We start from the raw sequence: 16,775 nt of genomic DNA on the forward strand, positions 1-16,775 counted from the left end.
AGGAGTGACCAGGAATAACGGTCACAAGCTGGCAGAGGGTAGGTTTAGGTTAGATATCAGGAGGCGCTACTTCACAGTCAGGGCGGCTAGGGTCTGGAATCAACTTCCAAGAGAAGTGGTACAGGCTTCTCCCCTGGGGGTGTTTAAGAGGAGGTTAGATGCACATCTTGCTGGGGTAGTTTGACCCCAGTACTCCTTCCTGCCATGGCAGGGGGTCAGACTAGATGATCTGCTCAGGTCCCTTCTGACCCTAGAAACTATGAAACTATATGGAGACTGAGCACACATGGTGCACTATACAGTAGCTGCTTAATGTGCCTGGCTACACACACAGCCTTTTTGCTGGTATGTAGTTAGCTCAAACCCACAACTAGCAAGTATTAAGCTTCAGGAGGAGGGAGGAGACAGAAGGTTTTCACAGAAGGCTTTTGGCTGTTATAGCTGAGTGGTTAGGGCATTTTCCCACTTCCTACAAGGAAACCAGAGACCTGAGTTCTACATGCCCTTTGCCCAGAAGGGGTTTGAATCTGAGCCTCTCTAGCCACCATGCCACTGATCAGCTTAATTAAAACCTTCCTCTCATGTTCCTTTTGAAGCTTGGCCCTGGGCAGCCATGAGCAAAAGATACATAGAAAGTATGTGGCACCTGGAGGAAAAGAACAAATCGGAGGGTGTGTAGCTTAATGAAGCGACTGCTAGGGTAGAAGCAAAGGAGACTTCAGTTTGATCCTGGAGCCTTGCCCACAGTGAGGCAAGAATTGTCCCACATTCATTTTTGTTCCCTAATGACTACATGAAATACAAGGGGAAGAGATTCAGTCACAAAATGAATGTTAGCAAGTGTCTGATCTGTAGCATGATGGCTAGAGTGTTATGCTATGAAGTTAAAGAAACCTAGGTTCAAACCCCCTCTGGGTGAGGCCTTAGCATTCATGTCTCTGGTGTTCCAAACAAGTAGCATAGCCACTGGGACCAGAATAAAGTGGGCTTTCTTCACTGCCTAGCTATGTGATAACATAGCCAAATACACTAGCTACCTGTACCTAAGGGCTAAAAATGCTATATAGACAACTAAAAGGAAAAAGAATTAATTTCTACCAGATTTAATTCCCAACACCTTGATTTTGTTATGCCTTTGAGAAATTAAAGAACTTTCAAGTATCAAGCATCTCCGCCCTACCTAGCTGCTTATAAACTGTATTTCTATGATCTCTTTGACAAGAGAACAGAGTGAGTTCTTGGTGTTTTTCATTATAAAATGTAATTTCCAGGCCTCAGAATTCTTGTTGCTCTTTTCGGAATGCACTCCAAGTTTTCAACATCCTTTTGGAAGTGTTGCGACTTGGACACAATCTTCCAGCAGCAAGCTTACCAATAGTATATGCAAAAGCAATACCAAGCCCCTACTTGATATTCTTCAGTTTGTCCAGTCAAGTATCATTTTAGCCATTTTAAACAACAGTCCTACGTTACAGCCCATAATCAGCTGGTTGTCTACTATGATTCCCAGTCACACACAAGTCCTTTTTCCTAGATGTATAACCTTGCATTTCTTTATTATTACAGATTTCACTGCAAAAGCATACAATAACATCCAAGTATTTGTGTCTATGTATTGACACCACAGAAAGTTTAAACCTGACCAGTAATGTCTTATGTTTTCTTCAAGATGTTTGTTAAAAACATTGATTACCACTGGGCTAGGAATTAATTCTTATCAGGCTCTGTTAGCAACACCCCCCCCACCTAAGGATTCCCATTAAAGGTTACATTTCAAAATACGTTAGCCAGACTTTTTCATTGTAATACATTCCATATTGATTTCACAGCGCTTTTAATCTAAATCGCATATAACAAGGTAATATAAGTACACCGCTGTCAGTTATTTGACACTACTATAGCTACTACAGTTACTCTTGCAACCAATTTGCAATTTCAAAGAACAGGATTGATTTAGCCAAACAAACCAAGCTGCTTGGCATTAATTACACTTCCATACTTTATTGATCAGCTACTTCTTTATTTTCCCAAGGATCAATGTCAGGCTAACCGGTCTACATATTATACACATTCTATTTACACTTTTTTTAATTATTGGCACGATATTAGCTTTCTTCCTTTGAAATTTCCATGGAATTTCATTAAAAATTAACAGCAATTCTCCAGAGTACCTCTTGGCCAACTCTATAACTATGAATGCAACTATGAAATTAAACTTATTTAACAGATGCTATTTGACAGCCTCTTTCATTACTGTTGCTATATGGAGCGCACCATGCCAGTTTTCATTCCCAATACAGAACAAAAACATACATACATGGATATAGTGAATGTGCAATTCACATGGATTTTTCAGTGCACAGTCTTTCTATGTGCCTGTTGAAGGCAAAAAGATAGCTACAGGACATAGAAGGTTGACCTGAGTCTCAGGTTACTTACTGCTAACTCGCACACTTCTTAATGGGTTTTTTTTAGACATTTACTTAACTTTTTCAGAAAGTTGGCTTAAGTATTCAATTTACCATCCTTTAACCTACAAATATACCACTGTACTTCTCTATCAGAGCCAAATGTAAACCAATTTGCTAAATCTACTTGGTCAGGAAAGCTATTCTGTGGCCTGTGTGAAATGAACTGGTGGTTTCAGTCTAGTTTCTGGTGGACAGGTGCCCACACCACAGAGACCAACATTGCACTTGGCACCATTGTTGCCAGTTTCAGCAAAGAGGCCAAAGATCAAGAATCTGGAGACTGAGTTACTCTCTTACCCAAACAGATGTCTCAAAGTTCAAAACAAAAGGACACAGCTGGGGAACCATGTGGGGAAACTCACATAGTCAGGAGCACAAACTGTGGCCCTTTTCTTTTTCTTTTTTTCCCCACAAGGAGGATTTGCATTCCTTTACATGTTAATTCCATGAAAGGACATTAATTAAGTTAAACACATACATGTAAAAACAAAAGCCATACTCATTACTACAGACTGATGATGAATGCTAGATCTTGCCGTCTTCACAAGCTGAACCATCACTAATCTGAACAAGGAGAACATGAAGCAACTGTATGACTGGATTCAAAACTCAGGAAAATTAAGTAATTACAATAGCAGGACTAAAGCTGGTAGTCCATATAACTGGAGTCATACTCTGTCATAATTTTTTATTCATAATTATTTTTAATAATTTAATAATAATTTCAAATAATGAAAGAAATCTCAAGATTACTTACAATTTATGTGTATATAGAAAACAACACCTGGTACTCACCGTAATACTCAGAGCAACAACCTCAGTCAGATACCTGACTGCACTTGACTGAAATTAAGATAGGATTAATTATCATATTACTGCACGATATACATCATTAGTAATTAATATGACAGAAGCCTAAGTCACTAAAAATATAATTTCAAACCAACTGGGTAGGAACAGGGAGAGGAAGGAGATTAGGATTATCTTCCAATATGTGTGGTACAAAGATCCTTGTAATTAGAACACAACAGAAGATTGAACAAATAGTAATTAATTTGGATCATATCCTAACCCTGGCTCATGCAAAAAGACCCTACTGAAATCAAATCAAAGCACCAAAATAGTTTTGTATGAAACCAGAAAGTATAATATTGACCTTTTTACCCACATTTAAACTACATGGAGAAAAAACAATAATAAACAACAAGGAGCATGTCCTGAATTAGCATCAGCTCCTCCATCAAATCTCCTTAAAATAATAACTTCTAACCTTTTATCCACAGATCTTAAAGCATTTTACAAAATGGTCTAAGGACACAAGCAGAGCTACCTCCACTGTACAGATAAGGAACCCAAGGTAAAGAAGGTGAACCAAGTTCACAGCAAGCCAGTGACATAAAAAATGTGTCTTCTGGAACCCAGTCTAAGGTCCTAACCATTCAGTCACTCTCTCCAGTTCACCTACTTTGTGAATTTAATACACAGTTTGTGGGTCTTCCAGGCAAGACTACTGTTAACTCAGCATAAAGCTGACTAGATTTCACAACAACTCTTTACTTTTCACCTGCATTCTACTGACATAAGAAAACCATTAATTTTATTCTTTGTCATTCCCAAAACTGAGTTATTTTAAAATAAGTGAGTTTATCATATTGTATTAGTATCGGTCTTGTTGGTATTGGTATTGATATTGTAAGGTACTGATCATGCAAGAAAAGACCTAATGCTGTTTTTCTTGTGATTTTTTAACTTAATTTTCCCAGGAAGCTAATGTAACTGTTCACAAACTTATTGTAAAACCTCAGCCATTTCATTAACTTAGTCTATAATCTAATGAAGACAACCAAAGGATGGTAACTGTATAGTCAACTAGATTTTTTTTATTATTTATTAAAGATGTGACAAGTTATCTAGGAGAAAAAACTGAATGTGACTGCTTTGGTGACCAATACATACATTTTGAGGTCCCAATCTTTACAAAACTGTTAATTGTTTCAAAGTCAATGGACTTAGTGGGAGATGGGGATGCTCAGAACCTCAAAAAGGGGCTGTCTCCGTATAACAGAATTGGACTCAAGGGTTAAGAAACCAATTTTTCATTTGGTCCACAGTACTGAAGTAGTCTTTTGAGCTGAGCCAAACTTATACAAAGGAAAGATATCAAGTTAATTATATTCAATATCAATAAGCATTTTAATACAACCTCAGTACAGGTGAAAATTCAGTCATATAGTATAAGCATACTAATTTTTTTTGAACAGAAAGATTTTATTTACTATTATTTCTACTGTTCACTATTAGAATGTTTGTTATTAGCAATTTTCAAAGTAAATATCAATCTGCACTTTTAATGCATTTTTTGCTTTTTCATTTTTAAGGAAAGTTAAATCCATTGTTGACAAAACAAGTAAGAGAAATAACTGATGAGAATATTCATGTTTGCAGACACTGTTTGTAGGATGGTTTTCTGTGATCCTACTGATTCAAGATATTTTTTTCCCCACTTATCAAAACAGTCTCTGTACCTACTTGATTCCAGATCCTATTACCTTTACGGTGCATCTACATGTGCATTTAAGCACGACAAAATTCAAAGAGGATTAAGCTAATGCACGTTAAGTCATTTTTGGCATGTGTCTACAGATGCAAGGACTTGGCACTACAGTTGGTGCATTTGGCACTAAAGTTAGTGCCATGCCCCTGCAACCCTGCCATGTGCCCCTAGTGGCTGGGCAGCCCCGGCACTAAAGTTAGTGCCAGGTTGTGTCTACACGTGCTACACTGTGCTTTAACTAATCGCACCTAAATTTGATACCTACATTTGCAGGTATCAAATTTAGGTCTGATTAGCCTAATTTTGCCATTTTTAATGGGCATTAAGGGCATGCACATGTAGACACATGTCTAATGCGCATTAACATGTCTCATGCAGACATGTCCATAGTGCTGAAGTATTAATCATACTGCTTTTAACTACTGCTTCACATATTTATAAAGAAACAAAAACATTCATTCCTACCAGATGATGGTTGTTAATCAAGAGTTCTAACTAAAGTAAACTACTTCATCTTGGAATACCACCACTGATCTGGACTACACCTAGGTAGCATCTTTTTTGCTGTTACTATTCAAGATCTGACGGTTCACACAAAAGCCAAACACACAGAATGCAGTGAAATGAAATAGAAACCCTGCAAATCTGGTTTGAGGTTTCTTAAATTGTGTTGGTGCACAGTCTTAAGCCCTGAAAGACAGCAGCTGTATTAAAGGATGCTGCAAAACCTTTGTCACTATTTTCTAAAAGGTATATTTGGAAACACCAGCATACTGTGTCTGGAAATCATCTACCCTGTTTAAACTGGAAGAACCACTCGGTGATTACCATCGCTTCTACACTAGGATGACACACACAAACACGAAACTGTTGCGGAACATAATTATCCTCTTGACTGTACATTTGCTGCAAGGTACACATCGTTTCTGACGGGAGCAGCAGATGCCTAGAGAGAGCGCAAGGGTTTCATTGTGAGAACAAGCGCGCCCGGCTGTCAGCGTGACACTGCGGGGGCAAGTTGACTGTGCCGCTCGGCCATCTGTAAATAAATACACCAACTACTACTGTCCCTCTGCTTGTACCCAACACAGGCTGCCTCTCTTCCTTTCTTCAGGCTCTTTCTAACACCAGCACTTTTCTTTCCCAGCACTTCCCTGAGCAAACGTGGCTTCATTTTTTCCCCCTCCCTCAGAAATGCCTCACCCTTGTGGGGGGGGCGAGGGACTCAAGGCGGGGGGTACAGAGCCTCCAGCCGTCCCCGGCCCAGCCAACCCCGCACCCGCGCTGGCAGGAGCCGCCACTCGGGACCCCCTGCCACGAGCAGCGACCCCGTCTCCTCCCACAGCGCTTCGCCGCTTCGTGCCCACAGCGACGCTGGGAGACGCGTGAGGGGAGCCGGGGGCGGCAGCTGAGGGAGACCGTGTGCAGGGGAGGCACAAGGGCAGGCAGGGCTCGCGGCAGGCGGTGACATGGGTGAGGAGAGGGCCCCGTCCCCTGCCCGCGGCCTGCACCCCGGCCCGCCCCCGCCACTCACCGCCTCCTCCGCCGCCCTCCTCGTCCATGCCGGGCGCTGAGTCCCTCGGCGCCGTCCGCCGTTCGCCGCCCGCCGCCAGCGACAGCCCCAGCCCCAGCCGCCGCCCCGCGATCCGCCCCCGCCCTCATGTGACCGCGCGGGGAGGGACCGAGCCGCAACTCCTGGCGCCACCGGGCGGCCCGAGACACCCGGGACACGGGCACCGCCGCCGCGCCACGTTGTGTCAGCCCCGAGCGAATAGATCCGTGTGGCGCCGCGTCTGCACACAGGCGCCCGGCCCTGCGCCGCCGAGGCAGGGCCCGGACCTGGGCCGCGGACATGAGCCGAGGGGCCGCGAGGGGCAGCGGTGCTGTGGGGGAGGTTGCTGGGCTTGTTGGGAGCGGGCCTGCGGGCAGGAGGGCTGCAGAGTAGGGGCTGGGGGGCCACTTGCCAGGGGATGGGGCCTGCGCTGGGTATCGCGCTCCTTGCCGGTTCTTCCCTGGGTTTTACTGCTCGCCACAGACCCAACTGGGAAAATGGGCAACTTGGCCGGCAGTGCAGTGGCCCGCGAGCCATAGCTACAGGCATTAGAGATGCAGGTGCATGTGCGCCCCCTGAGATTGGCGGCACACCCCTTCCGGTCATGGCCCGACACCTCACACCGCTTGCCATCCACACCACAAGTGGCATCTGTGGGAGGTCAGGTCTCACCACCTTCCCTGCCGCTGACACCACCACAACCACCTGCATGCAGGAGCTCCCCATTGCCGACACCGCTGGCGGTCACCATGCCCCCTCAGCCTCTGGGGGCATGCGTCGTTCAAGGCTGCTTAACGCTGTTTCACTTAGCGCTATTTCACTATAACGCTCATTTTAAATTGATACCTGATTTCACTTAGCGTTCAGCAAGTTCCATCATAATGCTTGTGGTCACCATCTTCGGTCATTAAAAACAATTGTGGTCTCCGTCTTGGGTCATCAAATACTTTAGGTTTCACTTAACACTTGGTTTTTCAGGAACCAATTAAAAGTGCTAAGCACGGGGGACATACTCACCTCAGAATGGAGCTTTTATGGGATTTGTCAGGCCCATCATGCCGCTTTCAGGACCTCAGACCTTTTGAAGGAGCTGGGGTGACAGTATCCAAACCCACACTGGTGAACAAAAGCTTCCACACAATAGAGAATAGAATATAGTGTCTCTTTTTTTTTTACTTTTAATCATTTGATATCATTATTTTATACAGAGAAGAAAGTATGAGAAGAAAGGGGTCAGCAATGAGGAGTAGGCGTTACTTAATTTTCCTACAATGCCACTATAATTATTTTCTATTATAAATTATTTCCTATAACATAGGAAAATTAACTTACATTAACATGACCTGCTGTTGGTCACGTTAGAGCACAGGAAGTTGTATCAGTGCCACCCATCTTATAACACAACTGCTTAGAGGTGGTAATTATGGTATAATCAGTTTTGCTGAGACTCAGGTTAGGTACAGACATTCAAAAAAGTCCAAGGCGGAATTGGTCTAAGTTACGCAGTTTTCTGTAAGCAGCTTAGTTTAGATCAGTAGCAAACAGAACATGTTTGCCCTTTGGTGGGAGGGGCAAATCTTAGATCTGGTTCTGCCATTTTTAAACCCGTCTATGTGGCAGAATTTCTGTTCTGTTACAGGTATAGACCAGTTTCTCATGACTTATGCTATTGAAGTGTAATGTCTGTACCTGTCCCTAGTGTTTGGCTCTAGTAACCTCTGCACAGGAAACTTTTTTGTTCTCTGAGAAATCATGTAAATCTCATCCACCCTTTAAAATAGTCCTCTTATTTTATTTTCTTAATTAAATTGTATTACGTGTATTTATTACCTTGCACATAGACACAATAACATGATTATACAGTGCAGTAGTAGAAGGAAGGAAATATTTAAAAGGTGCATATTTAACAATATAGTAATAAGAAGGTAATAAGAGCAAAATTAAAAGATTGAATGCAAGGAGGAACTGAGGATAGGCTTTGAACATTTTGAAAGGTGGGCAAGCTATGTTAATTTACCCACATTAGAATCTTGCTGTGGAAACTATTAAGATTACTCAATTTGTTTCTGACTATACACAGATTATTGGCTTTTTATTTCACCTCTATTGCAGTGCCTGCCTAGATGCATTATCTCATATTACTGCTTTTTTGTCACTATTTTTTTCCTCTGTGCTTTTTCAGTTGAACTTAAAATTATTATTCCTTTTTGTTCCAAGTTAAAGTCCAATGCAAAAAAAAATGTAGGAAAAAGCAAACCACAACAGAGTCCTCCTCCAACTCATTGAATGGAAAAACTCCCATTGACTTCAATGGTGCAAATAGCAACTGAAAAATGTAAGTGCTTAGATACTATAGTAAAGAGATGTTTTGCAATTAGTTAGGGCTAGAAATCAAAGTTTGTACTGTATAAAATTCCCTGACTTCAGTTCAAGTTCTACTTACAAGATTATTCCATTTAATCTTTACATACTAGTGAGTGAGTGAGTGAATGAATGAGTGAGAGAGAGAGAGAGAGTGTGTGTCTGTGTGTCTGTGTGTGTGGCAGAATGTATTAAGATCAAACCCTTTGCTTCTCTACCTTACCTTCCGTATGTGTCAAATGGGATTCATACTGCTCAGCTGTAACGTACCTTTTAGTCCTTTTTTTATTCCGCTATATACCTGTTTTCTCCAACTGTCATTTTCATCTTTGTATCATTTTACCCACAGAGATGAGTACCTCTTTAATATCCACTTTATATTCAAAATTAATTATTCTGCAAATAGAACAGGATCAGGTTTCTCTTCTGGAGCCCTGGTGAGTATTATATTTTGGACCCTGGTTTGCCAGGTGCACTGTTTCCCTTCACATTGTATTGTTGTTTTAAATCAGCTTTCTAAAGGCTGCGTGATCTTTATACTTTCCTCTATCAAGTTATGTCTGATTTTTCTCACATTTTCATGTTTAATTAATTTTGGATTCAGACATGTTATATGTTATGGTCTTAGAATTTCAGAACCTGCTATTTAGTGTAAAAAAATACTATCTTTTATTGAATTGCCTAATCTTTAGGACAGCTAAAAATCTTCCAGGAACTTTGGAGTTTGCACAGTTAGTCTTATTAATTGTTGACAGACAGGTATTTGCTGGGTTTGAGGCAATCCAGTTTGTCTTATTTTCTTTTTTAAGTTTGGTTCAATTTTTTCTTTTTTGTTCATTCATCACCACTATTTTCCTTAACAATTTTCATTAAATAGTAATTTGCCATCTAATATTTTTTCCATTATGGGCCAGGTGTTACTTGATGTGATACTCCCAGTTGGAGAGCTAATATGTGACACATGCACCATTTACACCATAGAATAATAGAGAACTTGGACTTCAAGAAGTCATCCAGTTCAGTGGGGACCAACCATTTTGGCAGGCATAACACAACTTAGCCCTACACCCTTCCCCACGTGCCACTCCAATCCCCTTCCTCTGTTCAATTTGCTGCTCTACTTCCTGCTTCCTGTCCTATGGTTCCTGCCTGATCTCCTGTTTTGCCTTATGCTCCCTGCCCTATCTGCTGCTGTGCTGGCTCTCCCTTCCCAAATCTGCTACATGCCACACATACAGGCTGCCTGCGCCACTTTTGGCACTTGTGCCACAGGTTGGCCACCTCTGATCTAGTCCTACCCGCTCCTAAAGGTAGGATCATTCCCATCAAAACTTATACAAGTGTTTGTCTGACCTATCCCCTAAAACTGCATAAACAACCTTCTTGCACAACTACCAAGCACAATGCCCAAAAAACATTTAAAAAAAAACCCACATAGTAACTTGCTACTGGTAAAGCAGTGGAATGAGGTCTCTATTAAAGTTCTGGCACCATGAACGCTGCATGCGCCTGGCGGCTGGGGAGGCACAGTAAGCTCCTGCAGGCGGCAGCAGGAACATGGCAGCAGCAAGTGGGGAGCTTCTGCAAGCAGCCGTGGTGCTGTCAGTGGCAAGGGAGATGGGTAGAGAGTGCCAACCAGCAGTCAGCAATCACCTGCAGACACTGCCAGCAGCAGTGGCCAGTGGCCAGCATGGACCACCTGCAGGCAGTGTCAGCAGTTGGGGGCAGTGGCCAGTGGCCACCACCTGCAGGTGCTGCTGGCAGTATCGGCAATGCCTTTTTGCAAGGGGTGCACTGCCACACTCACTCCGCTCCCGCACCCCCTATGCATCACCAGTGCCTGGTACTGCAAGGACAGGAAGCAGTTTGTTAAAGTAAGTTTGATGGATCCAAAGAAGACCATGTCCCCCACTACAGAGGAAGGCCATCTATGCTGATACGACCATGGGGATGGGGCGGGGGGATTCCTCCCTGATCCCAAATGTAGTGGCTGGACTGACCCTGAGTGGAGGAGCAAGACCTTAGCCAAGAACCTACACCTTTTCTAAATCCCAGCAGGAGCGTTGGCATATCTCAGTCAAAATGGTGCGTGACCATCAAACTGGAGTTAACTAGCTGAACAGGCTGGATATTAAACTAGAATATCAAAGAAAGAATAACAAAAAAGATACTAGTGAATAAAAATACATTTTCCCTTTTATTTTTTTATCAAATGTAGAAGTAAAAATGTCCTGGTAGGTAAACATACCTTACCTCTGCAAGGGTCGTTTCCATTTTCCCTTCTTACTATTTAATAATCATTGAAAACTCTGTCAAACATTCTACAATGCAAAACAAAGATGAACAAGATTAACGTTATTTTGATAAGCTTCCTCTTCTGGTTGCTTATCAGTTTCCATTTTATACTGTTAAATTTTTATAAATAGTGTGACTCTAATCAAAGGCATGAGCTGTAGAAACATTTATAAAAATGGATAGCAAGAGGAAACTAAGTGATCATTAGACTAAAGGAGTTGAATATATTCAGGATTGTACTTTCCTTACCAAAAAGAAACCAGATATTTCCTATTGTGGCATTGGAATTACTTCAGTATCAGAAACAGGGATTTGGGAAGAATGGGAAGAATCCTGCAAAGCTTATTCAAGAAGGTAGTTCTGTCTTGCACAAATTGTCCTATTGCATGTGTACTCAGATGAGACATTCATTTGCCAGACTTGAGTCTTATATATACACCAATTTCCATTTAAGTCAATATAAGTTTTATCATTAATATGTAAGGAATTGTTTCATCCCAGTGAATATAAGTGTTTAGGTAAACTGGAACTATTGGATTTTTTAGTCAAGTTATTCATAAGATTTGACAAGTCACACAAACAGTTTAATATTATTTTAATATGTTACTCTTATTAGAAATAATAATGCTATTGTGTTAAAGAATCTTTCTGTCTTAGGTTGAAAGAAGCAAAGAGCTTCATATAATGATAAAAAGAAGCAGCAGCTGGTAAATTCCAGACAGTAATATCTTAGCTCATCGTAATCCGTCTTTTTTTTTTTTTTAAGATTTCTTCATCAGTACTTGTACTATCTGTTATTTATGAACCCCTGAGGCAAACTGGGTCACTTCCTCTGTCTGGCAGCTGGGTTTTAGTACTAGATTGTTTATTAGCATTCTTATGCTATAAACATGCATTATATTTAGTCTAGGTTGCAAAACTGTATCTACAGAAAATCCTGTTTGCTGGTTGTCATTTCATTCAAATAGATATTTCATACAATTCTTTTTGCTGCTGAGGCAAACACTACAGGCTTAACAAACCAGCCACCATTTCTGAGTTGTGTTTGCTTGATATATAATGTATAGCTACAAAGCTGTTTGATTTTAAAATAGTAAAACATATTTCTAGACTTTCAGAAGTAAAGGAGCTGTACTAAACATGATCGTCACCTAAGGACTTTGGCCATTATTCTTTCCAGAGGCACTTTGTTAATCAGATGCCATGGCTTTCTTCTTTATGGCTTATTTCAAATACAGATTCTCAACATATTTTGGTCTTTTTTTAAGACTGACATAAGTATGTGAGGGGTGAATATATTGTCATGTACCACAATTTTACAGCTTTAGATGTCCAACTCTGGGAGTGCTTCTAGTATCTAACAATAGTAAACTTGCCAGTGCTTCACTGAGTAAAATATATCAGAATGTCCCAATAAGGAAAACAAACCAAATAAAGAAGGATAGAGTTCTCCACTTAACCTGAAATGCTATCCTCTGAAATATACTCTGCATTACAGCATACTATGAATTAGTTCTGCCTTTATTAATTATGCATACATGCCATACATACATGAGATGCTCTTCAGTGGGAGTATTGTACCTAAAAAACATCAGCCAACAAAGAAGGACCTCGATATAAAGGACAGAAACCAATACAAAACAAGAAAGTAGATGGTCTCTTGCATTTGAACTGATTCATAAGTAGTTTGTAAGGATTTTATGACAGAGGAGGATGAAAAAACTTCGCATACATTAAGTGGAAGCCTGTTCCAAGAATTCAGGGTGGAGTAGGAGACATGGAAGAGAGAACAAGTAATAGATACAAAAAGGGTGGATGGCAGTGACGCTTGGCAGTGAATGATAGTGCTGGAGGAGATGAGGGTGTGAGCTGAGTGACGGATTATTCAGCACAAATTCATTTTTGTTTACTATATTTTATAGATTTTTAATTTTTGAAAAATGTCCTTACTGATCTGGGTTAAATTTTATTCTAAAAATGTTGTCAGTCATAAGCTGATTTTTCCTTTCCAATAGTTTAAAATGGGTTCCCAACCACTGGGCTGCTGCGGGTTGGCTGCCAGACTGTGGCTTCCGCTGCCGGCAATCATGTATACTGTGCAGGGTTAAAACTGGGCAGCGGGGCAGCCCTGAGAAGGAGGCAACCAGCTTTGTGCCCTTCATCCCACTCCCGCCACCATGGCCGCACCTGCCAAGGTGCTGCACATGCACCAGGTACCAGGGCGCATGCCAGGCTAGGCAGGACTCCTGTCTCCACCCATGGTTAGGGGTGGGGAGATGCAGATGGGAAATTCGTGAGGTAAAGGACAGGAAGGAAGTTCTGCTGCTTGCTCCTAGGAAAGGCAGCAGAGCCCCTTCTTTCCGGGCAGCCCCAGCTGGGTCCCCCTGGGCCATCACCTGTGCAGCTGCCTCCCCTGCAGGATCCCATGGTGCCCCAACTCAGTCTGATCCATGCAACACTGCCTCCCCCCAATTAAATTTAAATATGTCAATTACATTTGAATATGGAAAATAGATATTTTGCTGGTCCACAGTATAAAAAAGTTGGGAACCCCTAGTTTAAAAAACCATAAAGTGAAAAGACCAGTAGAAGCATGGCATTTGGCCTTGAAAGTGATCAAAGTTTGATCTTTAACTGCCAATTATGCAGCAGTTAGTTGCCACAATGACAAGGACTATCACTGACTAAATTTCTTAGTGAGCTTTTGCGATAGGGGCAATGCCCCGAAGGAGAACTCATCTCAAAGGAAGAGCTCCTGAGCTGGTGGGATGCGATGGAAACCAGAAGTCCAGTGGGAGCAAAGCCATGGCAGAGAAAAATGCTACAGCAACAAAAGAAGGAAAAAAAAAAAAGACAACTGGTCCAGGAAGAGCCAGGGTCAGTTCCAGCCCCGGCGTGGACCTGTTTTGTGGCAGCATGCCAGTGCCGATTTGCTGCCCAGCCCTTTAGGGTAGACATAAAAGCTCCACTGGGAGCAGAGTCGAGAGGACCGGAAGTGAGGTTTCTGGTGGGGCCAGAAGATCCCCAAGGAGGAAGGAGCTCCAGAGAGGAGCAGTGGTGGCTGCCCCCAGAGGGGGTACACAAAGAAGAGAAAAGTGCACAAGAGAAGGTGTGGATCCCAGATGCTTCCGGATGGGATTGGATGGCTAAGGACCCTGCAAAGGGAAAAGAGAGCCAGGAGTCTGGACCAAAATAACTACATAACAGAGAAGCAAGGATGTCACTTTGTCACAGAGCACTTACGTGCCCTGCTCCTTTGAAGAGTGGAAACTGCTAGGGAAAGAGCCCTAGCAGTGAGTGGAGAGCCCCAGCTGCTGGTTACCAGGGCAACCAGAGTGAGCTAGTGGCCCACACCTGCCAGCAGTCAGCTGACCAGAAGGGGCAGGGCCTGGCTTACATATAAAACCCAGAGCTGAGGACAGGATGGCAGTTCCCTGCCAGCAGCCAAAGGGGAAGGAGCTCTCCCAGGGCAACCAAAGGGGAGAGGCCTGACAGCAGGTATAGCCTCTGAAACTGGTGAGGGACAGATCACCCCTGCTATGGCTTGAATGATGTTATAGCCAAGTGGCTTAAATTTAGGTTATAGTCCAAGGGCTTGTGTTTTGTTTGCTGTTTAAGACTGGTGGTTTGGGTGAGGCTATTAGGGGAAGGAGGAGGCCTCATAGGGGACCCATGGCAGCGTGGGGACACCAGTGCCAGAGAGGGTGCAGCATTTGGGGGTGCACCGACCCTGGCATCAGAGAGGGCGCAGCACTTTGCAGGGCTGTGGAAAGCCCAGGTGCCAGGGAGGCGCAGTGCGAGACCAGGCCGCGGAGAACCCCGGGAGCCAAATTATAATAAGGCCCAGACCAAACATCAGTTCCATCTGCAAGCCTTGGGGCATGGTAAAGGGGTGGTTGGAGCCACGCATAGCCCATAAGGCTAGGGTGCCCCAAAACACCCATTGTGCCATCTGTCTTGAAGCAGGACCCACCAGGGGTCCGGGAGTCCACAGGGTCAGAGTGTACAGCAAACCGTATCCAAGAGGGCATAAAGGCAGCCTCCCATATATATATTTTCCATCAAAGACATGGTGGGTGAGAATCAAGGGTGCCCATTGGGTCAACTTAGCACGGTAAGGGGGCCTTGGGGAGATCATGGCCACCCTGTAGGACTCTGTCCCGTGACACACTTGTAACAAGGTAACCCAGGGATAGCAAAGACCACAAGCAAGTCTTTGCTACGGCAGGGAACTTAGGCCAAGTTAGCTCTGTACCCTATTTTCCTTTCAAGTCAAAAGAACCAAGACAAAAAATTACGACCGTAGCTTATCTTAGAGGTGAGCAGAAGATAATATCTTAAGGTTGATGTAAGGTGGGGTGTAAGGAAGGTGGAGCCCCAAATTGGAACATAACATCTTACTCCCAGTAATAACTTATTTATCCATCAAAGATGTGGCAGGCGAGAACCCCCCTGAAGGCCTTCCAAGGCAAATAGTTCAACACCGAACTGTCCGGGTCCCAACAAAACGGCAAAACCTGAGAGGTCCCTAAGAGCTAGGCATATGAGCTAACACCACAGGAACTTATAGTCTTCTTTTAGAAAGTGTTATATGGAGCAGACAGAGCTTTTAGAATGTTATATATTTTTTAATTAACTACTTTTCTTACTACTGAAGTAAGCTGAGTTCAAGATTTGGCTGCTAATTTGCACAACCTAATATAAGATTATTAATAGGAAAAGAATGTTTTTTGCAAAAGTATGCATCTCAAATGTCTCTATTTAAAATAATCGTACACAGAAAAAGGATTTCAGGTATTAAATTAGGAAATACAAAGATTTGAGCAGAAAGACTAGTTGCATTTGAAAACCATGATCTAAAATTACTAACTATGAATGTCTTGGCACTTAATTTTGGGATGCCTAAATGTGACACCTAAAAATGGGGTGGATTTTCAAAGATTGGCATTCAGCAAGGGGGAATGCTGCAGAGTATCCAGCCACTTTTACATGGCTCAAGCTAGGCACTCAAATATTAAGATAGTAAAAATCATGGCCCTTTTAAAAACTTTGTCTCAAAATGTCTTGTATATAAATGTTCTAGGAAATACTAAGAAAATTAATGTAAAAAAAGGGTGTATTATGCATTAATGCAATAAAAAGGAAAGGGCTGATTTATCTAAAAATCTGTTAAGTGTCAGCTTCAGTATGTAGAAAAGGATTTATACATGTGTGACTATAAAAGTCATAAAAATACAGCTGCCATTCGTTTGAAAATAGTCAACACCAGGAAGACGATAAAATAACAGAAGGAAGTAGCCTAAGATATAAAATGTTCAGCTCTGTATGGTAGACTTTATCACTAAGAACTAATATGGGCAAGCTGCCATGCTTTAGTTAAAATCAAAAGTGTAATGTCAAAGTTCTTAAAAATAGTTTTAATTTAAAAAATATAATAGACACATACAAACGCCATGGTCCAGAGAGGCAAGCATTTTATTTTCAAGTTTAATTTTTTCAACATGCATCTTTATGAGCTTGGTTATAGTTTTATTACCAACAT

At 42.2% G+C, this 16,775-nt stretch overlaps 1 protein-coding gene across 2 annotated transcripts in view; it reads right to left on the minus strand.

Moving 5' to 3' along the window:
• The window catches only part of CYTH3 (cytohesin 3), a 92,670-nt gene extending 86,026 nt beyond the window's left edge, over positions 1–6,644 (minus strand). For both annotated transcript variants that reach the window (XM_019542220.1, XM_019542219.1), the window contains exon 1: positions 6,560–6,644. In XM_019542220.1, coding sequence (XP_019397765.1) covers positions 6,560–6,587 — 28 coding nt within the window. In that variant the 5' untranslated portion in view covers positions 6,588–6,644. The remainder of the gene's footprint in view (positions 1–6,559) is intronic.
• Between the last annotated feature and the right edge of the window lie 10,131 nt (positions 6,645–16,775).

This window comes from Crocodylus porosus, unplaced genomic scaffold, assembly GCF_001723895.1.
Source record: "Crocodylus porosus isolate Cpor-Errol unplaced genomic scaffold, CroPor_comp1, whole genome shotgun sequence".
NCBI classification, from domain to species: Eukaryota; Metazoa; Chordata; order Crocodylia; family Crocodylidae; genus Crocodylus; species Crocodylus porosus.